General features: G+C 39.8%; 1 protein-coding gene across 1 annotated transcript in view; it reads left to right on the top strand.

Annotated features, from left to right (window-relative positions):
- Positions 1-2,467: 2,467 nt before the first annotated feature.
- Positions 2,468-26,048, top strand: part of BMP2K (BMP2 inducible kinase) — a gene marked incomplete in the record, with an annotated part of 1,991,334 nt that continues 1,967,753 nt past the window's right edge. The window contains 1 exon segment of the mRNA XM_044061221.1: positions 2,468-3,666. Coding sequence (XP_043917156.1) covers positions 3,525-3,666 — 142 coding nt within the window.

The raw sequence follows: 26,048 nt of genomic DNA, 5'->3' as shown, positions 1-26,048 counted from the left end.
GATGTGAGAGAGGTTAAAGCATTTTGTTGTAATAGTTTAAATAGTAAATAACCAAGCAGTAGGCCAGCTCATTGCTGAATGGGCATACATTTAGCTTTTTCTGAGATAAGCAGTGATGTTCATTCCTGGGGGTAGTGTTCTGTAAGACAGATTTTGTTAGAAAATGTTTTGAGGTCTAAATTTTTGTGTGTGTTGCGGGGGTGGAGAATGCTTCTGCAACAATTGGTAGGCCTTATTCCAGTATGCCTTCATCTTATAACTAACATTACAGGTGGTGATAAGAACTGAGACTTTTATCTGTGCCCAGGAAGTTGAATTTCACCCTGCTTTTTTCAACATGAGCTTGATTTAGCCAGATGCCAAGGTATCTGAATGTGATTGGGGTTTACATAATGTGGTTATCGTGGTCTTAACTTTCAAGGTTATTAGTTTTGGATAGTCCTTGTAGTGTTCAATTTAATGGTCTTGGCTTTCTTATTGTTAAGTACAAGCTTCTCGGAATTAAGCCAGTCACTGTGGGTCTACATCTATAGATAACCATATCAACATATAAAAGTAATGGACGATATGTAGGTCATATCTGCTGAAACAGAAGACACAAACTCCTCTAAAAAATGGTTTAACAAGAAATCACTGAACCAAGCATTTTAGTTGTTTTAATTTCAGGTACACAATCATTGTTTTCTGCACCAGTTAGAGGAAAGCTAGGAAATATTTTATCTTTTATCGAGGAATATTTGCCATTTTTCCTAACAGAGATGACAAAAAAAGAGGGACTCTCCGTAAGAAAACAACAGCAGGTAATTAACCTTAACTTTAGAGAACGGGTGACCTGTAGATCACATACTGATTGGAAAATGAACATTCTCCAACAGGGTGTTAATATACAGATTATGCCCACTGAAAAATGAGTCCGCCTCTTCATGGTACCATATCAAGCTTCTGTGGAGCTTGTACTTAAAAAAAGTTTAATGGATGCCATTATTTTACGCTCACTACGCAGCACTTTTGCTGTTTAGCGAGTGTAAAATAAAAAAGGAAAATAATTAAAATAAAAAAAACATATATGAGTGTACATGTGTATGAGTGAGAGAGAGATCGATCACACTATTATTTTACACTTGCGAAGTGGTGCTTTTGCTCTTTAGCCAGTGTAAAAAATAAACAAAACAGAAAAGTGTGTTTACATTTCTGAGTGCGAGTGAATGTATGCATAAAAGCAGAAGCGACTGTGTGTATATACACACACACATATATATATATATATATACACATACATACACACGTGACAGAGAGGGAGAGTGTAGGTGATCCCTAGCAGCAACAGCAATAGTTAAGAGGTATGAACACCTATTGACCTCTTAGCTTAATATATCTGGATAACCCTAAAATAAACAGGAGGACAAAGGCTCAAAATAGAAACATATTTTAAGCATTGCTGTTACAAAATCATAAAGTCACTGTAATATTTGGATTTGTGTTAGCAGGCATTTTCTTATACAGATGGGTGGGTGTGTGAGTTCAATCACTGGCAGCAGCAGCAGCAGTAGTAAAGATGTTTGCATACCTCTGGACCTTTCAGCTAAACATAGGGAGGACAAAGAGCACCCTGGCCAAGAGTCAAACCAAGGAACCTCATGCTGTGAGGTGACAACACTATCCACTTGCACCATTGTGAAGAAATCTGGATGTTGTGTCTTTTGGCTTTTCCCGGTTAGGGGTCGCCACAGAGGAACTCCGGTCCGCTAATAATTGGTAGTTGATTTTTACATGCCGAGTTACCAGCCCTGACGCACAACCTTCAATGAGGGTACGCCCATTCACGCATGCCTCCATGCAGAAGATGCTATAGCTGAGAATCGAACCGGACAGCGTCGTACTATGAGGCGACAACGCTACCGCAGCACCACAAAGCCTAAAATAAAACGGGAACAAAGGCTCAGCTACAGAAACATATTTTAATTATTCATCTTATTAAATTACAAACTTGCTTAAATAAAAGGATTTGTGTTAGCATGATTTTGCTGAAGGAAGTAAAAGTCTGAAACTCAAATATGTCATTATTTTGTAATTTCAATCCCCAACAAACCAAACATTTAAGAAGTACGGGAACAACAAATACAGTAAATGGCTGGATATTTTGAAAGTATTATACTTTGGCTGTAAAAACGCTTCCTGGGAGTTCCTCCAACATTAACATATGCTAATGCAAGTTTTGAAACATTAGGCAGTTGAACTATTTTACGTCAAAAATTCATAAAAATAGTACAGTTACAAAAAATAATTAAGTACAATTTTACAGGCAGCTCATTCTCTAAGCGCAATAATGCTCCCCGGGGTAAGTTTTATCATGGAAATAACGCCCTTCGAGGGGTGCAGGCCCTCAGCCTGCAGTGTCGGGCCTCAAACTACCCCTGGGTGGGCGTTACTTCCAAAATAACACACACCCTGTTGATATAGCTCTCAGTCTCTTAGAAACCTGGACAAAGCCCCCAAAATGGGTAGAGATTTTAAATAATACTCTTACAAACGGAAAAAGTTGACAGAATAACAGGATTTGCGTTAGTATGCATTTCCTGAATGATACGAAGACGGAAACTCAAATGTATATCATTAGGTAGTGACTTCAATGTTTGTGCTCGGTGATTTGCCAGAAAAACACAAACTTTATGAGGAACAGACCAAAAATATGAAGCAAACATCTGGACGTTCTGCGATAACCTGGACAGTTGAGCGATATACATATTAAGCATTACTGCTTGCATACGTGCTGAACAGCAAAAACTACCACACCATGGTTATTCCACTCATTTCCTTATTTATAGTCTCCGTTGTCATAAACCGCAGTCTCAACCGATCTTAAAACGGAAACCACGCCCCAATAACACTGTTTATGAACATCAACGTATTTTAATCATTTTTCGTTGGTCTCCGGGGAACACAGACAACTTAGCAACTCTACTAACGGAAGGAAAACGTGATGGAGTAGCTGAAGATGGAACTTAATGCTTAAGTGCAAGAGCTGGATGAGTTATTGTGAGCGTCAGTGGGAGGATCCTGCTGTATTTGCAACGGTAAAAGTCTGTGATGAACAGTGCCTAGGAAGTGGGAAAGTGCAACGCTACAGAGGAAGAGGTGTACCTTGTCTACAGGTCCGGTGGGTTGTTGTGGGAATTTTTCTGACGTCCGCTATTTCATTGTGGAGTACATTGGGCTACGTACAACCCTCTTCCTTCATAAGCAACAAAAAGTTCAGATCGAAAATACTACGTGTGTACTTGCTTAAAGAGAGACGCAATTTATTTCGATTTGACCTGTTTTGGAGTTACTTTGATGGGGCCGTACCGACTAAGTGGTAGGGGAAGTTCCGTTTTACAGTACTTCTCAAGAGAACATGAACCAGCTGCTTGAAAACTAAGGTTACAGCGAAAGGAGAAGTAGTTTACTTTGGTTGAACTTCTCTAGAGTTGTGCCTTTCAATTTAGAACTCGTGGACTGCACTGCAGGAAGTGGTATGTACAAAAATGAAAAAGTTTTCTCGGATGCCCAGATCTGAGAGCCTTGGACTGGCAGGTTCTGGTGTGAGTGGTGGAAGCGGTAACTATATTGGGAGAGTATTCACCGTTGGACGGTACCAGGTCACAGTTGAAGAACTCCTTGCAGAAGGTATAATGTATTTAAAATAAGCGCGTGTGATTCTGCCATAAAACTGACAGCTTAGTGTTTACTTGAAATGGTGTTTAAAATAGAAAGTGTAAGCAATTATGTTTGCTGTAGATCTATAGTAGAACTGTTGTATTGGAAGTGTTGTTTTTTCTCATTGGATGACCAGTGACAGTGCTGTTCAAAGTTTTTTTAGAGCACGTCGTCGATATTATTTTCATACCTGGTTAAAATCAAGTTTGTGAAATTCCATTTATTATAAGCTTCTTTAAGACAACTGATGTCAGCCCTTTATCAGGTACGATGAATCACTGTACGAATGAACTTTAATAGCACTTAATCTGACTTGCCTTTGTTGTTTTATGCGACATTATTGGTGCGTTAATTGCTAGTGATGTCAGTAGGTCTGGTATTAGTAATGTATGTGTCTATATATAAGGTGTGCGTATACATATATATATATATGTGTGTGTGTGTGTGTGTGTATATATATATATATATATATATATATATATATATATATATGTCTGTGTGTTTTCTCCCCCTCCCATTGTATACTGTCCATCTAACCACCTGTTATTTTTTGTTTATGGTCTTGGTGTCTATAATGAGCTGATATTTCCACAGCTGTAGGTGGTTTAGGAATGGGATGGAAATAGAGTGGAGCCTTCACCAGAGTCGTATACAGTGTTGTGTGCGCAGGGATTTTTTTTAATGGCCTAACTGCATGTAGCTGCTGATGTCACATGCATTTCTTGCAGTAATGCTGAATTCTTAACAGTAGCCTGTCTTATGATCACAGTCAGGTGTCAGTCTTATAATCTGATAATATCTAAAACTTCTTCTCTACTCTCTTTGTTGGTTTCCATTTTCATGCTTGGTGACTGTAATATACGGTTTTCTTGCTCTGCAGCATAAATCTGTTCTACTTGTTTTTTGAGTTTATTCATCTTTTTCAATTCCAGAATCTCTTCATGAGATACTTTTTCAGACTAGTGTCAAAGTATCTAAAGGGAGTACTTTATCCATTTCATTGCTTGTGAATAATGCAGAATTCAAAGGCAAAGTGAGGGTACTATGCTAGGGAGGGGGAGGTAGGGCGGAAGGCTGACCTGAATCATTTTTCCATACAGAAATGTAAAGCGCAAGATCATGTGGCTGCACCGCTGGGGTCTTCAACAATCTTGAACAATGTAGAAGTGACCGGCTCTGCCTGAGGATTAGAAAACAGTAACAGTGGTACTGTTGTAAAGGAGGGGGATCTGGAAAAATCTTGGAGATACAGGGCTGTTAGCTTAACTGCAGTGAAAGGTGAGTTGCTTTCCTGGAAGGCATCAGCTAATCTCCGACAAACTATCAGACTTAGGTTTGTAGCTTGAAAAGGCTGACAGTTCAACCTTTTTTTTAACTGGCTTACAAGAGAACTTGAAAGGGGAATACTGGAAGATGTGGCCTTGTAGGATTTCAACAAGGTCTTTGTGCTTATCTTGCATATGTGGCTACTAGGAAAGCTGAAAAGATAAGGAGTAGGCTCAAGACTAAGGAACTGGATTGCTGTTGGGTTAAATGGTGTAACGTAAGTTGTGGTGAGAGGGACAATGTTAGGAATAACGAAAATTATTGTAGGACCTCAGGAGTTGGCACTGAATGCATATAGTTTTCATGGTGTTTCACTTCAAACAAGTACAAGTTAACCGAGAACTTGGAAGCTTTTTTTCAGTAATGATGACAATGTTAGGTACCTCAATGTAGGAATGGAAATACAATTTTAGGAAAGATTTGGAAAGTGAGATCAAGTCAGCTAAAATATGACATTTGACATTCACTGCAGGCAAATTCAAAGTTCTGTAGTTGGGTCACAGCATAAAGTTCTGTAGTTGGGTCACAGCATCTTCAATGTAAAGTAGTGGCTGTGGGGTGGGGGGGGGTAGAGCTGATGACAACACTGCAGGAAAAGGGTTTAAGGAGTGATGACCACACCTGTACCACAAAGAACAAAGTGAGCAGACAGACATTGGCACCAGCCAACAGAATTCTGAGATATGTCATTGGAAGAAGAATTTATTTATTTGTATTTATTTTCTGGGATAGAACACTAATTTACATGGACCTTTTTCAGATGACTCAGCCCAGGAGCGGTGTCTGGGTTAAGTGACTTGCTCAAGAGTCACACGAGCAATGGAATTGAACCTTGCACCACTGGACACCACACATTTAACCGCTCCTTAATAGACTCCAGGAATAGACTTCAGAAGCAAAGAGGAAATGCTTCTGCTGTAATGGTCTCTTGTCAGACCAATCATTGAGTACTTTGTGCATTTCTAAAGGCCATTCACAGAGGGGGTGCTGGAAGGACTCATGGCAAAGCCACCAGAAGTTCCTCTGGGATAGAGACAAAGTGTGCAAGTGACACAGCTGATGTTGTTGTTCTCACTAGACAGCCTTAAAGAAAGAAAAAGCTTAGTCCACAACAACCAGATGTTATACTGGAATACACTATACATTTCTTCAGTAAAACAGTTAAATGATTTCATCCTGTTATGAACAAATACCCGTTCTAGCTTTACTACCTTCTTTTCTTACTTCCTTAGTTCAGTCAGTTTCTCTCCCCTGACTGTCCATCTAAATACCATAACCTTGTTTTTTTTTTCTCCCACTTCATATTGCAATTCCTGTTTGTATTATAGTAACTTCTTTAATTTCTAACTGGCTAAACTTTCCATAAATGTTAAATCATTGTCATATAAGTTGTATGTATTTTTAACCAATGTTTTCACATTTTGTCTAATGTGGTATAATCATAAATAGTACAACAACATCTATAGTTTAAATGACGATTGTAAAATTATTGTTCTTAAAATGTTTTATAATACTTTGGAGATTTTCTTCCTGGACCTCAGCTAAAAATGGGTTACCTACCTAGTAGAACATTTCTAGTAATCAAATGTCAATAAAAATACAGACTTCTTCAGAATTTTTAGCAAACAATACAAGTCCATAATTGGAAGATAAAATAGTTGTGATAAAATATCCTGTGGTTAGACATAACTGAAAATGTACAGGTACATTACACTAATAATACTTAGTCATACAAAAACACCCAAGAATACATTGATCTCAAGAATAGCTCAAGACTATGCTGGAGTTGTAGTATTTTATTTACCTTACAATGTTTTTGCTATAATATTTGTTCACTACCGTTTTGGTGTATGCATTGAAATGGGCTTTGCCCATCTAGTTTGATTTGATGTCATTAACTTTGTTAGTGTATACTTGGTTTACTGTGGTGTTGCAATGTTTTTATGGTACTAGTTTGTACACTTGCGTTATTCCCTAAAATCTGTCTTCACAAATGTCTTATTGAGAATCCTCAGGAAAAGTAACCTGCAGAAGAAGCTGCTGGTGTCTTTTTTCCACCGTTTTGAAAGTGTGCTGACATACTGCATTTCTGTGTGTTATGCCAACATCTCTGCTGCAAACAGGAAGGTCCTTCAAAGGATCATTGACTCTGCCCAGGAAATCATTGACTATACACTGCCCTCTTCAGCTCTCGTTTCCTCAACAGTGCAGCCAACATCTTGACAGACCCTTCCCACACTGGACATGACCTGTTGAGGTTGCTGCCTTCTGGCAGACAGTTCAGGCCCATTCCATCACAGACGAACAGACTTAAGAACAGTTTCTATCCCAGAGCCGTACGAGAACTGAATAATGCTAAACATTCGCATTGAGTGATTTTGACTAGTACAGATAAGTCATTTTGCACTATAAAGGTGTATGTTTACATTCTTTTGCTCTTTATTTTATTTTCATGCGCAATAGCTTGTTTTTACTAAACTGTATTGCATTATGTTGTGTTATTGTGTTGTATTTTCTTTATTCAATCATGTTAATTATATATGGATGCACTTAGGATTGCTACAAATTTCATTGTACTTGAGCAGTGACATTAAAGGATTCTTATATTTTCTAAAGTTGGTGCAAAATAAGCAGTCTCATGAAATTTCTGCATTTATTCTGTTTAATTGTAACTATGTTTTCTTTTTCATGGAAGTTTACATAGCAGGGGGCTAATATGACAAAGCCTTTCCAAGAGAACAACCTATTGATAAGTCTTATGATGTGTCAATGTTGGTACAACTGTAGGCATTACAGAAGGCATCTGTCAATGTTGGTACAACTGTAGCCATTACAGAAGGCATCTGTCAACAGGTGGGCATGACCTGAAAAATGGTGAGACACACAGAGACCCCCCCCGAGCTTGTGGTCCTGTTTTGGGCTCTAATTTATTTTGCTTTGATTTAACCAATTCATTTTGTGTGCCTGTAGAATAATTTTTTGGTGGAAGGTGTGTTACCAGGTGGTTTAACTGACGCCCACCATGCTAATGCAAACCCTGCCCAAACCACATTAGGTCAGAGTCGCCACCTGTTAGTTATATGCATGAGCAGTGTCTGCAGTGAGAATCTATTTGTGCAGTTGGCAATCACAGCAGTACAGAATCTATGCAAAATAAGTAATAATGAGATAAAATGCATACAGCTGTCTAAGTATGGCTAGGACACCTGAAATAAGAACTTGTCAGTTTAATGCTTCCATAAAACGAGAAAAGACCATTAAATCCACAGTTGTTGCTCATTTGCCATTGCTGCTCAGTTAAAACGAGAAAAGACCATTAAATCCACAGTTGTTGCTCATTTGCCATTGCTGCTCAGTTAACTAGTGAATATCTGTATAAGTAAAATGTACAGGTATTGCTGTGATTTGTTGCATGTTGCTGAACAACAAGATGCTCCTTTTTTAAATCTGTATACCCACCTGATATTTACTTCTACTGTGTAGCACTGTTTGACTACTTGTGACTTCTTGGATGCTCCTTCACTGTCTTACGATACATTATATTCTTGCAGTTAATCAGACGTCAAGCTAGGGTTGTAGCTGAAAGGGTCTTTTTGTTAAGTGGATACAGTGTTTTCATTTGCTGTCCTCTGTAGCTGTAAAAATGTTTAGTTATGTGGTCGTATTTTGACGCAAGTATATATGCTAGCTTAGAGAAATTGATAGACTTGATCTATGTAAACAAGAGAGATGCTCAGGGAAAGTTTATTCACTAGAGAATACTGAGAGAGTTTGAGCTGAAAAGGTTCTTTACCATTAGCCTACTTCTGTCACAACATTTACACGATATCTTCAGATGGGATGCATTTTATAAACCCCCTTGGTTTTATTTATTTGTTTGTTTACCAGGGTAGTGCACTGATCAATATTGACCAATTTCTGTCTCGGCCCAGGTGAAATACAAAAAATGCAGCAATGTCAGTAACATAGTAGTTCAGACTAGTTACTAATAGGAGCATTTGGCTTGGATGAAAAGTGCTTTTTGAGGGCAGAATTTCGAGTAAGTGTTGATTTTCCTTTAGGTCGATGGGGAGAGTCTGCCAAAGAGTAGGTGCCTGATAAGAAGAATGCATGTGCAGTATTGTGGAGTATGGTTCTAGTGGTAATAGTTGGTAAGTCATGTGAATACTGTCTCAGGTTATATAAGGAGAGTTTTTTTTCATTAAGTCTGCTTGCAAGGGAAGTAAATGTGTGAAGATTTTGAGTAGTTTGTAGACCTGGGATCTTAGCAATATGTTAGATCTTTATTTTACAGATAGCTAATTGGCATTATCTGGAGTGCGGTGGTGTTTTTCTTGGAGGCAGAAGCAAAAAATGGGAAGTCCATATTTAAGTTGAGAAGGGAGAACTCTCTTTGCCAGTAGTTACTCTGAATGGCTGGTTAGGAAAGAAAAGAGGAGGTCTTTCTGGTCCAGAAGAGGAAGGAAGTTTTAGAGACTAATCAAGGTTGTTTCTGTGGAATGCTTGTGTATGTCAGTGATAAAAGACAGGTACTTGGGGAGTTTTTTTTTTTTTTTTTTGTGGAGTTCTAAAAAGCATAGGTTTGGTCTTGAAGGGGTTTACAAGTAGTTTATTTTGTATTTTTCAAGAAATAGCTTTATTGAATTATCACTTGATCCGCGGTGGTGGTGTTGCGGTAGCATTGTCGCCTCACAGCAAGACTTTGTCCCGTTCGATTCTCAGCTAGAGTGTCTTCTATGGAGACATGCGTGAATGGGCGTACCTTCGTTGAAGGTTGTGCATTAGGGCCGGCAACTTGGCACGTAAAAATCAACTGCCAATCATTAGCGGACTGGAGTTCCGCTGTGGCGACCCCTAACCGGGAAAAGCCGAAAGACACAACAACATACATAGTCATACATTTATATAAATGAAAACAAACCATACTGACATGGGTTCAGTTGCAAACATTATACATCACATACAATCTTCTATACAGTCATTGTCATTTGAATATTACATAACCAATTCAATTCCTGCCTTCCCTTAAATCTCATTCCTCCTCAGAAATCTGCATCTGAAATCTCATCCTCTCCTTTTCTTGAATTTCCCCCATGCTTCATCATCAACATCCCTTTCCACTTTGAAATGTAGAACAGCCTTAGCTGTGTAGGTCTAAAATATCCCTTCAAATCAGGTAAACCTAAACCTTCTTGTTTTATTGGGAGGATCATCTTATCCCACTTGACTTTTGCTCTCTTCCTCTGCCAGACAAAGTCCTTCAACTCTTTATTAATTATCCACAACTTCTCTTTTTGATAAAAAATATGCCTGAGCTGTGTAAAGGGCTAAAAAATATTTTTATTGCTTGTATCCACCTATCTATATCCATAGAGAAGAGCTTCCAGTTTCTTTCTTTTCTTTTTGTCCTCTCGTTTGGTCTCTTCCTACATATCCTTAGTTGCCAGAAGAGAATTCTTTTTAACCCCAAACTCCTAAATGCTTTGTCCTGTCCTCATAAATATGCATATTGCTAAACCAATTTCTGTGCTGGTACTTTAATTTTCTGTCCTAGCATTTGTTTTGTCGTCTTTAGTTTTATATCCTGAATAAACTTATCTCAGAATGTTCCACAACAGTACAAAGTAATATCATCTGTGGGTAAATAACTTTATTATTGTATAAGGGAATGCAAATACTTCCATTGCCCTACTCACAAAAACCCAGCTTGCTCTGTTTAAATGCTTTGTCTGCATCCAGGCCCACCAACAACAGTGGTATTTTCTTACATTCTGCTTCCCTCGTTCTACTAATGTCTGATGTTTGCTTTCCTTCTACAAAACCACATTGATCCATATCTGTCAATTTTGGCAACAAGTTTGACATTCTTTTAGCCATTGTAAACATAAACACAGTATAATTGTGGTTTTAAAATTGAAATGCATCTGATGGGTCTTCACTGTCTTAAGTATTACAGCGTTTGCCATAAAGATAGCGCTTCCCCTCCTTTTAATAATAATCTTAAACAAAACCTTCCAGATCTTTATCACTTTCTTCCCTCTTGACTGCCAGACCTCGACCAGAATACCATCTGTTCTGGAGACTTTACTGCAGATTGGCTGTACATCACTATTGTTATCTATTATGTTGGCTGTTAATTGTTGGTCATCCTCTACATCTAATTTTGGCATATAAGTCTTTCATAAATATTTCCATTTGCTCTTTCTCTTGGTTTTCACATTTCTGATTAATAACATTTACAAAATATCTCTAATACTACATGATCTCTGGTTATTTTTCTTGTTATAGGCTCTCTAAGTTTGGCAACAACCTTTTCTACTTTCTGTTGCCTAAGTTGTGCTAAAAGTTTTTGTGCCGTGGAGTTAGATTATCAGTTGTTTTTTTGATTATCTAAACTGATGCATATTATCCAGATAGTCCCTTATTTTCACTTTAGCACTCTGCAGTTGTGCTTCCTCTTGTTCTGTGAGATTTCCCATATTCTGCAAAACTTTAAACTTTCAGTTCCTCTAAAATAATTACTTCTTAACCGTATCTCTTTTTTTTTTTTTTTCTTTTTGTTTCTACTGGATTTTTAAACTCTTTCCTTTTATCCCACTAACAAGCTATAACTTCTGAAGAACTTATCATCTTCCTTAATAACTCCCATATCATTTCCACTTCCCATTCCTTAAATACCTCTCTTTTTAACAGATAAGTGGAGAAGTGCCACTGTCCAATTTTTTACTTCATTACCCTTCATTTTTATCGTAGTTACTATTGGCACATGATCTATGATAGCATCCTGATCAATAGATCCATACAGGAATCTTGCGTCCCCAAACTCTGGCGTGCAGCCTTTATTCTACCTCTTCACAAAGGATGCAAAAATAATATCTCAAACTTCCGCCCCATAGCTATCCTCTCCCCAATTTCAAAAATTCTTGAAAAAAATGCATCCACCTTGCCTTTCCTGACTAAAAACCACCTTATCACTCCAACATAACATGGTTTCTGACCTGGCCATAGCACAATAACTGCTTTTCTCTCTTTCCTAGATATAGTTAACCATGCCCGTCACTCTGGACATTGTATCAGCAACTCTTCTAGACCTCTCCAAGGCATTCGACACAGTCTCCCATACCAATCTCCTGAGCCACCTTTCTAACCTTAATCTCTCTCAGAATACCCTATCCTGGTTCTCAAGCTACCTCTTTGACAGATCTCTGGCTGTGAAATGGAGAAAAGGCACCTCAACCTTCCTGCCTACCCCCACCTCTCTCTAAATGTTAAGAAATCCAAAATTCTACTATTCTCTTCCTCAAAATCCTTCCATCTCAATAAAAATTAATTGCAAATTACCAGCCATAACTCCACCATAGAAGCTGTTCCCTATGCCAAACTTCTTGGGGTAACTATAGATTAACACCTAAAATTTGATATCCATATTCGGCAAAACATTAAGAAACACATCAAAAACTTGGCCTGCTGTACAAAAATATCCACTCTCTTTCAACAAGACAAACTCTCGCCACTACCTATCTACTACCCTCAAGTATGGCGCTCCCTTACTAACCAACCTATCTTCCTCCATCTCTTCCAAACTAGAAATTTGTTATAACAAGATCTCAAAATTCGCCACCAAAGCCAAATACTCCTCCCATCATTGTACTGCCCTCCAACTGTTACATTGGCTAGAACCCCCCAACTTCCTTGACTACCTGTAACTCACTGCAGCCCTCAGGCTAATATTTAATCCTACTAAATGCCCTGCACTAACTAACATCCTACAACCATACACCCCTCACAGAACTCTAAGATCTGCTCTCCAAAATCTGATCATTGTCCACAAACCTAACCGTCCTGCTGGACAGCTTCTCCTATCTTTTTCCTTAGCCAAAAAATGGAATTCTCTCCCTCCTTCACTAAGGACATCTGAAAACATTGACCACTTTAAATCTCAGCTACATTCCTCCCTTTCCTCTAATTGGAAATGCAACTGCATTCTCCCCACCTAGCCTAATAGTAACTCTCCTCCATCCTGAATTTCCTGAACTCCTGGGCTCACTCTGATTGTAAACTAATCCTAACAATATCGTAATTGTATATATTATAAATAGTTTATTTTTACTCTGCTATTCTCCTTTCTCTGAGAATGATCTCCTTACTGCTACCATAAAAATTTTAGCATCCATGTACCCAATGAACAACTCCTGTCTCTAACTTTAAATTTAGTATGTATTTTGTAACTCTTTTCATTATACTTTTTATTCTTTATATTTTCTATGCACTGTGGAGCTTTTCTTCCTGGGCCTCCACTGAAAACAGGTTCGAGCACAATGGGCTTCCCCGGTCAAAGTGCTCAATTAAATGTACATTCCTGTGAAATATAATTTTTGTACATCTAGCCCAGTTATTGTATCTTAGGAATAATATGGACATTTCCTCAGCATTCATTCTACTGTATTCAAGTCTTCCGTACCTAATATTTTCAGAAATCCACCCTTTTTTTTTTTTGGGTTATATTTTCCCTTTTATGTCCTCTGAGATGCATCCTTACTATTGCAAATCGACTTCCAGTCTCACCTATAAGTACTATTCTGTGCAGAAGCTGACTATTTCTCCCAAATTTTTTAGACTCCTTAGTAGCAGTTTTAGTTGTAATATAAACACTTTCCAGTAGCTCCGTACTACTACACATTTACCATTATCTTTTTCTCTTCTTCTGTCATTATTAGAGCTCCATTAACAATTGGTGTAAGTATTCCTCTTTGCATTTGTCCACGGTACTCTGCTGTATATATCCATCCTGGGCGGCCACGATGGTGCAGCTGTTTAGTGTTGTCATCTCACAGCAAGAGGTTCTCCAGTTCGATTCTCGTCTGGGGTGCCTTCTGTGCGGAGTCTGCATGTCCTCCCTGTGGTCGTGTGGGTTTCCTCCGAGTGCTGCAGTTTCCTCCCACATCCCAAAGACATGCAGTAGGTAGATTGGACACTCTAAGTTGGCCCTAGGTGTGAGTGTGTGCGTGTGTGCCTTCTGTGGAAGGTTGGGTGCCTGGCTGGCAACTCGACACCGTAAAACTCCACTGCCAATCATGAGTGGACAGATTATCCGCTGTGGTGACCCCTAACCGGGAAAAGCCGAAAGAAGAAGACAACGACTCTGCTACATATCCATCCTGAAATCCTTTTATCAAAATCACATGATCAGTTATTTCCAGTTGTGTCTCCTGTAGCATTGTTATTTGCAGAGTGCATTTCTTAATATAATTCAGTGCTCTTTCCTTTTTGTCTGTACCCATGAGTCCATTCACATTCCAAGGTAATATGGAAAGTATCTTCATTATGAGAAATTATTATTCTTACACCTATTATATATAAAACCACTTTTTAGATGTCTATATCCAGTTTTTGTGATGCATGCTTCCACTAATGTTTGGCAGGTCGATCTTTTATATACTTGTTTTTTGTCTTCTCCAATGTCACATTTTTCAAGACTTCATGTTTTAATGAAAACCATCCAACAATTAAACAAACATGCCCACAGTACACCCCCTATAACCTATTAAGTTAACTTAATACAAACACCCAAAACGATGTACATCTTCAAATAATGAAGTTTAACCCTTCTAATAGAAATGCTTATCTCAAATAGACAGCTGCACACAGATTGTTATCCATGCTAAGATGCATGTTGTTTCCTGTGCTCCTACAGCCTTTAACAGATTAATTGCTGTATGTTCTTGTTTTATCTTTAGTCCCCTGCCAGATGTGAAAAACAACTTGCATGTTTTCTGAAAACATTAACTTTTAGTTTTGAAGAAACCAGTGTTCTGGCTTTTATTGGCCTATTATCAGCGTGCATCCATGGAAACATTAAGAGGAAAAATGTAATCCTCTGCTGCAGCCTGAAAAACAAACTGAAACATTTATTGCTGAAGGAAAACGTTTCACTACATTCATTGTTCTCTTATATACTTATTTCTACTTAAATCTTATTAGGTTAAGCCAAGGGTCTTAATACAGACATTCGCTTATGCAAAAGTAAGAGAAAACATGTCGGATATACATATATTATGATGAGTGTACTTCAGTCCATACCCCACCTCAACAATCCAAGATTACAGCGTGTTAACTTATATGTGCTTGTATCCAGCCTTTTATTTCTCTCTCTGCATTCTAATGCCTACATTTTTAGTACTAAAAAGAAGAAAGGAAAAAAGGCAACCGTTACTGCTGTATGGGATAAAAAGATACTAGCATAATCTGAAAATGCTTTAATATATAACGTGTATTTTATATTACGAAAAGTGTTGTGGAAATAAATTGTTTGATTTTACAGTTACTTTCTTCATAACTGTTACCCTCCTTTTTGTATCCTTCCAAGCATTAATGACATGAAGTGGGGCAAAAGCCTTTCACTCCCAACAAGTTAGTAAAGCAACGTCCATTCTTTCCACTTTTTTTTGTACAGCCATATTTCACAAATGAGATCGATTTGTTTGTAATCTCACATTTATTCACTAATTTCCTTTTTCTTTCCTCTTCCTGTTCATATGTGTATATATCCCAACTTGGTTCAGTTCCAAGGTACTCCTAATTGTAGTTTGTGCCTGTGCTTTTCACTGTCTCACAAGCATTTTCCTTTAGAACATTGGAAAACGATTCACTGGCAGAGTCTCTCAATTAGCTTTAATATCAGTAGAATGAGAAGGAGAGTCAACTTCTTCTTGATGGCTCACTTTTTGTTAAACAATCTTTTGTATTTCCTCCTTAGCCTGTACTGCATCAAAAATTACTTTGATCCTCCAGGAAAAATAGTTTGAAGACATCTGGATACAGCAGCTTAAATCTCACACCTGCCTGTCTTGATTGCTGGAATAAATTTGCTTTCCTTCTGCCTCATGTACAGTGAAAAATTATTTTCCATAAACACTTCACTGTCTACAACTTTTAATACTCTACACTTCTGCCACAGTTTTGTCAGTAACAACTCTTTCTGCTGGTAGGATTGCATCTTTCATAGTATAGATCTTGGCTGCTTTCTCAAGCCAGATTAGGTGCATACGCATGATGTGCTCTCTCACTTAACACATTCTCCTATGGAATACTAGTCCAGGTGGTTATTTGTACCTGCATAAAATTAATACAGCCTGTTCCTTCTAATTTCAGTGGTACAGCAGAAAATCTCAGGTTTTTCTTGATGATCTTTCATAGCTTCATACTAGGCTATCTGCCCTAGGGCATTTATAAGCCTAGCCAGTGTGTGTTTGGCTTTCACCACCCATTTTAAATTAATTTTGTTATGCCCTTTTTCGAGGTTAGTATACTGTGCCTCTAACAGTGACACAGTAGGTTTACCCCAGGTATCACTTCTATCTCCCATCCACTCATCAAGATTCCTCTTGAAGAGAGTCAATGAGGGACTCTGCCCAACCTGGACTGGGATTTTATTCCAGAGTGAAGGGAGCCTCTGGGTTATGAATATGTCCCTCCAGCATGTCCTATTTATTTCAGTGCTGAGGCTCAAGTCTCTCGAGCGCATAGCTCGATGGGATTTGGATTTTCTGAGGTGCAGCATGTCCATTAATTCCGGGTTAGACATGGCTTTATACGTCAGGCACAGATCGCCTCTGAGCAGGCGGTATGCCACTGAGTAGAGCTGAAGTTTCTTTAACCGGGCAGCATATGGCATCTGTTTGAGCCCTTTGATCCTCTTGGTGAGGTACTTTTGGGGTCTTTCCAGTTGCTGCAGGTGTCTGGTACGGTACATCCCAAAAGGGGTATTGTACTCAATTATGGGCCTGATGAGGGATGAGTAAAGAGGCACGATGACCTCCCCTGATCTAGATGTGAATCCCTTCATGATTAGGTGGGCTGTATAAAATGTTTTTCTAACCACTTTGGCCACGTGGTTTTCAAATGAGAGATTGCTATCAACTTGAGTCCCTAATTACTTCTTCCGTACTTAATGGAGTACCACCTATGTGGTAATTTGTGGGCACTTTGTTTTTGCCAAAGGGGATGACTATACACTTTTTGGCGTTTAGCTTGAGGCCATGGCTCTGGCACCAGTTGTCTGTTTCTATGAGGCCCTTTTGTAGGATGCTTGTGTCGGCTGGAGAGTCAATTATGGCGCCTAGTTTGCAGTCATCTGCGAACTTGGTCAGCCACATTCCTTCCGTGTTGGCCTGTACCTCTGAGAAATATATACCGAACAAGAGAGGTGCCAGGACTGAGCCTTGTGGGACGCCACTTGTAACTGGTTTGGAGTCTGACATGGCTCCAGCAATTCTAACCACGTGGGTTCTGTCCTTGAACCAGTTTGCAACCCATCTAGTGACATAGGGGTTTATATTTAAGCTGGTGAGCTTATCTATAATGCCCAAGTGGGTATTGTATCGAAGGCTTTTGCGAGGTCCAGGTAGGCTCTGTGGACCACCTTCCCCTCGTCAATGGCCTTGGTGACTGATTCAAAGAAATCGACCAGGTTTAAGAGGCAGGATCTGCCCTTAACAAAGCCGAACTGGGTAGGATCCAGTGTCTGTAGGTCCCCAATATCTTTATGAGGTCCATTATGATCCTTTCCATAGCTTTGCAGACCAAGCTAGTCAGGCTTATGGGACGATAGTTTCCAGGATCCATTGAGGCACCACCTTTGTGGAGAGGGACCACTGTTGCTGTACGCCACTCTTTGGGTATATATCCTGTAGTAAGGCTGAGATTGAACAGTAGTTTTATGTTTGGGTTTAGCTCTTCTTGGAGTTCATGTAGGACGCAGCCTGGGACACCGTCTGGTCCCATTGATGCTGTGTTATTTGCTCTTATCTGAGCATCTGAGCTGTCAGGGGGGCAGCACTCTGCTGGGATAGATATTTGCCCTTTTGGTGGGGAGGGGTGGGGGAGTTTGCGCTGACCCTGTCAGCTAGGATGTTGGCAATGTCTGTGGGTTCGGTGTATTTTTTGTCATTTTGGACTAATTCTGAGCATATCTGGGAATTCCCACCCAGGTTCCTAACATAACTAAAGAAAGCCTTGTGATCATCCTTGGTGTCCTGTGCAATTTTTCTCTCGAAGCTGGCCTTGGATGATTTTATGAGTGCCCGTAGTTTTTTGCTAATACTGATCAGAGATGCCTTCATTTTTTTGGATTTTGCTCTATCATGTAGTAGCTTCCTCCTTCTATTGTATAGTTTGTTTATGGCTGGGGTCCACCAGACAGGACGCCTGTCTTTGGAGGATTGGGTCTTGGTTTTATTTGGGATTGCATGATCCATGCATTCCTGAAGGTGTTCATAGAATGCGTTTATAAAGGATTTTGCGGTCTGGGCCATATTTTCCACATGCTCGGGGGCTTTGATGGCTTCCACTTCTGTTTTGAGGAGTGTGAAATTTGCTTTAGAGAAGTTTTTCTGGGCAGGGGGTGGGGTCGGGATGTGAATATCCAGTGAGATTAGTTTATGGTCTGATCTTACCAGTGAGGGATACACTTCTGGTCTGGAGCATAGAGCCCCCATGTTGGTGATGATCAGGTCCAGTATGTTTTCCCCTCTTGTGGGAGTGGTAACAAGTTGTTCCATAGCGTTTGAGTTTAAATTCTAGGAACCTTTGGGCTAGGGTGTTGGAGCTAGAGTAATGCTCCCAGTCTATGTTTGGGTAGTTGAAGTCACCCAATATAATGGTGTTTGGAGAGACCTTCATATTTTCCAGTGTCCTCAGGAAGGCCGAGTGGGGTTCCTGGGTTTGGGAGGGTGGTCTGTAGCAGGCTATAAACTGGAAGGCAGTTTTACCCACTGTTAGTTGCACATGGATAGTCTCTGATGCTTCGTGCTGTGCCACCAACCTGGAGGTGTGGGTATCTTTGACGAATATTGATACTCCCCCCTCCTTTTGTGGTTTGGTCCAAGTCTTGGGGCCGAAATGCATGGTATGAGGTATAGCCTGGTAGTGCTGGGGTGCTCTCGGGAAACTTGAACCAGGTTTCTGTTACTGCACAGATATCGATGTTCTCCATGCTAAGGAGAGTTTCGAGTGCATGCATCTTGAGGTTTAGACTTCTGGCGTTGAGTAGTATTACTCTTAGTTTCTTATCCCTTGTGATACCTATGGAGGTGGGTTTGTCTTTTGAGCCTTGCCTAAAAAAGGCACTATGGGGGTGGCAAGAACCTTTGTCAATATCTGAAAGCCCAGGGGTGACAGGTGCAAGCCGTCCCTAGTGAAGCATTGTGGCTTGTCGAGCATGTCTTCCCAGGCTGACGGGCATTGGATCCCCTTTGAATGAAACCAATACTTAAGCCAATTGTTGAAATTGATCATCTTGTCTTCATATTGTGGCATCATTCTTGGTGAGGGTAAGATGCTGCTCAAGGTCAGGGTCATACCAGCCTGGGCTACATGCTCAGAGAGCTCCTCTGTCTCTTTTCATGTAGTCCAGGGAGGTACGTCTCGGGTCATTCACACCAGCATGGACAATGACTGAGTCATATTTGTACTTGCCTTGGAGTGACCTGAGTGCTTGTGTTATGTGGCGGATCCTAGCGCCCGACAGGCAGTTCACCGTGACCTTCTCCTTGTTCAGCCTGGTGAGTGGGACGTCAGTGTGCCTGATGATAGTCACCTATTACAAGTGTATCAGGTGTGTTGTTTAGCCTTAAGGGCTGTGACTGTTCGGCACACTGGCTTTGTGAGCTATGTGTTGCACGTGTTTTGTTTTGAGGTAGCGGTTGCTTGTGTGTCTGCTTTGGAGGTCTCTGCTGCTTAGGCAGATTTTTATTTAGAGCCTCCGGGTATGTTTTTGTGTGTTTGTGTTTGGTTTGCTGTCATGGTAGGTCTATGTGAGGCTGGAATTGTAGTGAGTGTGGTTTCCTTCTCCTCCTGACTGGTTACGCCAGTACTGAGTTGAGAGAAATTAGCCTCCAGTTTGGCTATATGGTTGCATCTCTCACATGTGTTGGAATTTGTTGGGAGGAGGAGAGGGTCGTCTGTGTACATGAGGCAGTTGTAACATTGCCTCAAGATTCCCAGATTCACCAGCTGGACCGGAGAGGAGACTGACAACTGACCTTTGGACATTCTAGAATAGTATCGGGAATTCCTTTATAATTGGAAAAAAGGGCCAATGGGGAACAAGGTACTCAAGGGGAGTTTGTGAGGGTGTAGTGCTTTTAATTTTTTAGTGTTGACTTATATAATTGCTTTAGTGAGCAAGTGCCAGGCTTTAGAGTAGGAATAGGGTGTTTATTATGAGAACTAGATCAGTTCTAAGGGAAAAAGTGAAGAGCAGACTTTGTGGAGCCGAGAATGGTTTAAACCCAATTAAGCGGAGCTGCCCGATGCTGCGCTATGTGCAAAATCGTGCAAAGCCGCGCCAAAGCAGGTTTTAATACAGGGGGACTTGTAAGAGCTAGAAATTGGCCCAAAACGGCCAGATTCTTGTACTGGGAACACTCCTCCAGGGATAGATAGGCTGCTCTAAGCTCCCCACTGCCACTGGTTAACAAAGAAGCCTCCCTTTATCCAAGAAAGGAAATGGGCAACACTGGAACTTTCCAAAAGTCCAGAATACAGCAAAGCCTGTATTTGGACTACTCCTAGGTCAGTAAAGATGGGAAACGAGGATCATTTTTTTGTTTTTCTTTTTTGCAACAGACGGCAGGAAAATGCAATAAATATGTAACACAGGGTAGTGCACTTGAGTGTGTAGCCTCAACAGGTAAATGCAACAAACAGGACAAACTAAAAGTGCAGGTGCAAAAACACCTTTAAACAGTTTAAAACAGTTCAAGAAGCAGAAATACTTGCAGTTTAGCTAGATCGGACAGTCGCCCAGATAGAAGCAGGAAAAAAAACACTTTTATCAGGTTAGCAGTCGCTCTATCTTTCATCTAATTCTACCATTTAAAACATCTCATCTTGATCAGTCTCCTAACTCTGCCAGCCTTTTCTTCATTTCAGCATCTGATTTTTGCAGATTTGTCAGCTCATCTGAATATCTTTTTAAACCTTCTCCCATTTTTTCTAACCTTTTAGTTTGAATTGATATACTTTTCAGTGTATTGTTTATTTTAATCAGCTCTGAGCATGTTTGATTTATTTTTCTCTAGGTTACTGGAAGTGATGTCTTTCACCAAAGCTGGAGCTTGAATTCCTTTTTGCTGAACAGCTGCAGGAGTCATACTAGCCAGTGTTTTGTCTTCTGTAGTTGATTTTCGTTCAGGCTCTTCTTTGCTGGCATCTGGACAGTGTACTTGCTACCCAGTAACTGAATTTACTAAAAGTGTCAGAATTTCTGGCCCTTGTGTTTTTCTTTTTTTTTTTTTTTTTTTTTTTACAGTGAGAGTTTAGGTTAACCAGTTGATCTCTGTGTAGTCATCTTGGAAGTTTTCAGGATGGTATTATGCCTTAGTATCATTATGGTCCCAATACTTTATACTACAGTATGGTTAGTCTTTACCTTTTATTTATTTTCCCTTAAATGTCCTTGAACAATGAATTGTATTCCTGTTCTTTTCTGTCTTTGTTCATAGGTTCATACTAGGCTATCTTCCCTAGGGCATTTATAAGCCTAGCCAGTGTGTGTTTGGCTTTCGCCACCCATTTTAAATTTAATTTTGTTATGCCCTTTTTCGAGGTTAGTATACTGTGTCTCTGTCTAACAGTGACACAGAAGTGATACCCGGGGTAAACCTACGATCTCCCATCCACTCATCAAGATTCCTCTTGAAGAGAGTCAATGAGGGACTCTGCCTAACCTGGACTGGGATTTTATTCCAGAGTGAAGGGAGCCTCTGGGTTATGAATCTGTCCTTCCAGCATGTGCTGAGGTTCAAGTCTCTCGAGTGCGTAGCTCGATGGGATTTGGATTTTCTGAGGTGCAGCATGTCCATTAATTCCGGGTTGGACATGGCTTTATACGTCAGGCACAGATCACCTCTGAGCAGGCGGTATGCCACTGAGTAGAGCTGGAGTTTCTTTAACCGGGCAGCATATGGCATCTGTTTGAGCCCTTTGATCCTCTTGGTGAGGTACTTTTGGGGTCTTTCCAGTTGCTGCAGGTGTCTGGTAAGGTACATCCCAAAAGGGGCATTGTACTCAATTATGGGCCTGATGAGGGATGAGTAAAGAGGCACGATGACCTCCCCTGATCTAGATGTGAATCCCTTCCTGATTAGGTGGGCTATATAAAATGTTTTTCTAACCACTTTGGCCATGTGGTTGTCAAATGAGAGATTGCTATCAACTTGGGTCCCCAGGTCCCTAATTACTTCTTCCGTACTTAATGGATTACCACCTATGTGGTAATTTGTGGGCAATTTGTTTTTGCCAAAGATGATGACATTTCATTTGTCTTCCTTTCACTATTACTTCTTCCTTCTGTTGTCCTTTTTTGGTCACTGGCCAGTACCTGAACTCTTTGAAACAATATTGCTTTTACACACTGTCTTTGGTACCCCTACTTTCCTCGTAGTCTTACACTACATGCCTAAGATAGTGTTTTTTTTTTTTTTTAATTTTGATTTTGTTCACCGGTTTTGTCCAATTGGGTTTAATCCAAGAAAAAAAAGACACTTCATCATGGGCCCTGGGAGAAAAGCTCCAAAATATTTGAAACATGTTAGGCAGGCATTCAGTATTATACGTAAACAAACCTCATTAAGTAATGTATATTCATAATTATGTATAATCTGCTTATTAGATTCCTTTATTTTCATAGGAATGCAAACTTAAATTTTAGGAGGTACTTATGCATTTTGTAGCTATTGAATATTAAGTATTGGATAGTGGGTTTGTCAAATGGATCACAGAGCTTGTGATTAGAAATTCAGCTAAATGAAAGTGTGGGAAGGAACTTGGTAGGGCTGAAAATGCTAATATTGTAGTTAGAAAGTGTGGTATTAAGCAGGCTTGGAGCCGGTTATATATGGCTGACATAAGGTTTATGTTTGTATAAAGGAGGGGTGGTAAGCATTGTTGGAAAACTGTATACAGCTGGGAGATGCTAGTAAAATTGTTTTGGTACTGGTGAAAAAATGGTTTGACAAAATGTCAAGCTTACAATTATAATGACATTTATTCTGTAGAATACACAAGTAGATCCATTGTTTTGATGGATGAAGTTTTAAGTTTATATTATGAATGGATTTCAGTGATAGTGGGATGTAGTTCCATAGTTTAGCTACAGTGTTTGAATGTAGAGAGTCACATGCAATATTGGATGATTTGGTTTGTAGTAATCTGATTTTTTTTTTTTTTTTATGACTATAAAATTTGTTTGGATAAGTAGTGTTGTATTTAGTTATAGGTTGCACAATTTTCTGGCTTATAGAGAAGTCTATGTATTGTAATTTAGTTGAGAGATGGCTAGGTGATCTAGCATTTCCATGGCTAGGTGATGTAGCATTTCCAACAAGTTTAATTCTCTAAGTGCTAGGCAGTGGTGTATTCTATTAGTAAAGTTTTATAATAAATTTGGCTATTTTATTATAATGGTGCTGAAGTCTGGATAGTTGTCAGTCTTGAAGTTGATGAAGGTTATGACAGCAAAGAGGAGAGAAGAGATGGGATTAAAGCAGAAGCTATGTTTTCTGGCTGTTAGTGAGGTAGGTTTTCACTCTGTATAATTTACCTAGCTTTTTACGAGTTTGCTTAACGTGTTGGTCAAACTTCAACTGTTAGTCCATGATGGCACTTGTAATTTTCTGTGTTTTACTTGTTCTATAATGATGGCGGTGCTCCTATGTACTTCTAGACCTTTTTAGTTGCCACTTCATTTTTTATTTACTTATTGCCTCATCATCCACATTTTACTTTCAGCTTAAAATCATCATCTCATAAATTCTTTTTTTTTTTTTCTGTAATAGTTTATTTTTCTAGACCTTTTATTACCCTGCTGCCCAGTTCACCTATTGTTTTATCTTTCTGTACTGGTTTCCTGTATGAACCAGTTAGCATGGTTGCTGTATGACCATTCTTGCTTTGAATCCTTCACCCTATATGGACTTAAGTACGTCTTTAGTTGCATTCAGTTTTGTAATTACAATTTTTTCTTTGTTTCTTTCTCCAGCATTTGCCTTAGCCTGTTTATTTGGTAATATGATGTCCCATAGAGACACTTCCTTGTAACTTTTAATATAACTACTCTAGTTAACCCAGTCAAACGTTCTTGTACTGCAGTACTTTTTAATGCTACTTTTGTATATAGGAACATAGGAAGTTACTAGGCTAATGGGTTGGGGGCCCTTACAAGCCTAGCCAAATTTTTACCCTTGTTATAATGATCAGCACCTATTGCCCCATCCAAGAAGGACACGGGTGGAACCCGCAGAGGGAATTTTATGGTTACCCATCCAATCGTCCAGGTTGTGTTTTGAAGAGGGCCAATGAGGTGCTCTGTTTTGATGTGAAATGTGAGTCTATTCGAAAGGTGTGGTAACCTCTGTGAAACAAATCTGTCCCTCCAGCAGGTTTTGTTGATGTCACATACCAGGTTTAGGTTTTTAGAGCTAGTAACCCGTGTGCCATTTGACCTGCGGATGTGCAGCATTTCCAGTAAAGCGGGGTCAGAGATCACCTTATATGCAAGACAGAGATCATGTCTGGGTAGTCTGTATGAAACGGAATAAAGTCCCACTGATTTCAGCTGAATAGGATAGCTGCTGAAGATCTTGAATTTTCTTTGTGAGGAACCTTTGTGGTTTCTCCAATTGCTGCAGGTGCTTTGAAAGGTGCGTGCCAAAAGTGGCGTAATGAGTGAAGAGTACAGGGGGGTGATCAAGGTAATGCCCTTCTCTTATAAGGTGAGCCATACAGAATGCCCTTCTTACCACTCTGAAGGCATGATGATCAAAGGCAAGGTTGCTGTCAACCTGAGTGCCCATATCTCTCGGCACCGAGTGCATAGTTAAGGTATTGCCATTGGTGTGGTAATTTGCAAGAACATCGCCCTTGCCGAAAGGGATGATAATGCATTTTTTTTTCATTGAGATTGAGGCTATGACTTTGGCACCAGTAATTTGTGTAAAACCTTCTTGAAGGATGTTGACATAATTTGGATATTCTGTGCACTCGGCAGCAAACTTTGTCAGCCACAGTTGCTTGGTTTTAGCTTGTACTTCGGAGAAATAGATTCCAAACAGTAGAGGTCCCAGGACCAATCTCTGTGGAATACCACTGGTAACAGTTCTGCTGTTGGAGGTGGATTCCCCTATTTTGACTGTATGGGTTCTATCAGAGAGCCAGTTTGCAACCCACCTTACAGTATAAGGGTTGATGTCCAGATTGAAGAGTTTGCCAGTGATGCTTGAGTGAGGGATAGTGTCAAATGCCCTTGCCAGGTCTAGGTAGGCTGTTTGCACAGATTTCCCCTTGTCCAGGGCCCTTGTGACTGTCTCAAAGAAATTCATCAGGTTTAACAAGCATGATCTCCCCTTGACAAATTTCCCCTTGTCCAGGGCCCTTGTGACTGTCTCAAAGAAATTCATCAGGTTTAACAAGCATGATCTCCCCTTGACAAATCCAAACTGGGTAGGATCTAGTGTTTGGAGATCACCTATATCTTTGCTGATAAGTTCGATGATTGATTCTCTCCATGGCCTTGCAGATAAGTCTATTCAGGCTAATAGATCTGTAGTTCCCGGGGTCAGAAGCACCAACTCTATGCAGGAGGGTGACTGTGGCTGTTTTCCATTCATCTGGGATAAATCCAGTGCTTGGACTGTGATTGAAACAAATAGCCAATGGTGATGCTAATTTGTGCTTGAGCTCAAATAGGAAGCAGCCTGGAATGTTATTAGGCCCTAATGATGCTGTGTGTTTGGCCTTGGAGAGGGTGTTTTATGACCTGCTCTTTAGAATTACAAGGTAGGAGACAGGTGGTAGGGTTGTCATGAAGTACATGTGGTGGGGACTGGGGAGTGAAGTTTTCAGCGAACCTGTTCGATAATAGGTTAGCTATGTCCACCGGAGAGATAATAGAAAATGGAAATTAAAATCTAAACCGTGTGTAACTAGAGTGAATTTTGTAAAGGAGAGAAAAGACTTAGAAGTGA

Source organism: Protopterus annectens, chromosome 2.part0 (genome assembly GCF_019279795.1).
Source record: "Protopterus annectens isolate FY-2018-M chromosome 2.part0, PAN1.0, whole genome shotgun sequence".
Lineage (NCBI taxonomy): Eukaryota > Metazoa > Chordata > Ceratodontiformes > Protopteridae > Protopterus > Protopterus annectens.
Note: the sequence above shows the minus strand (reverse complement) of the source record. Positions and strands in the feature narration are given on the sequence as shown.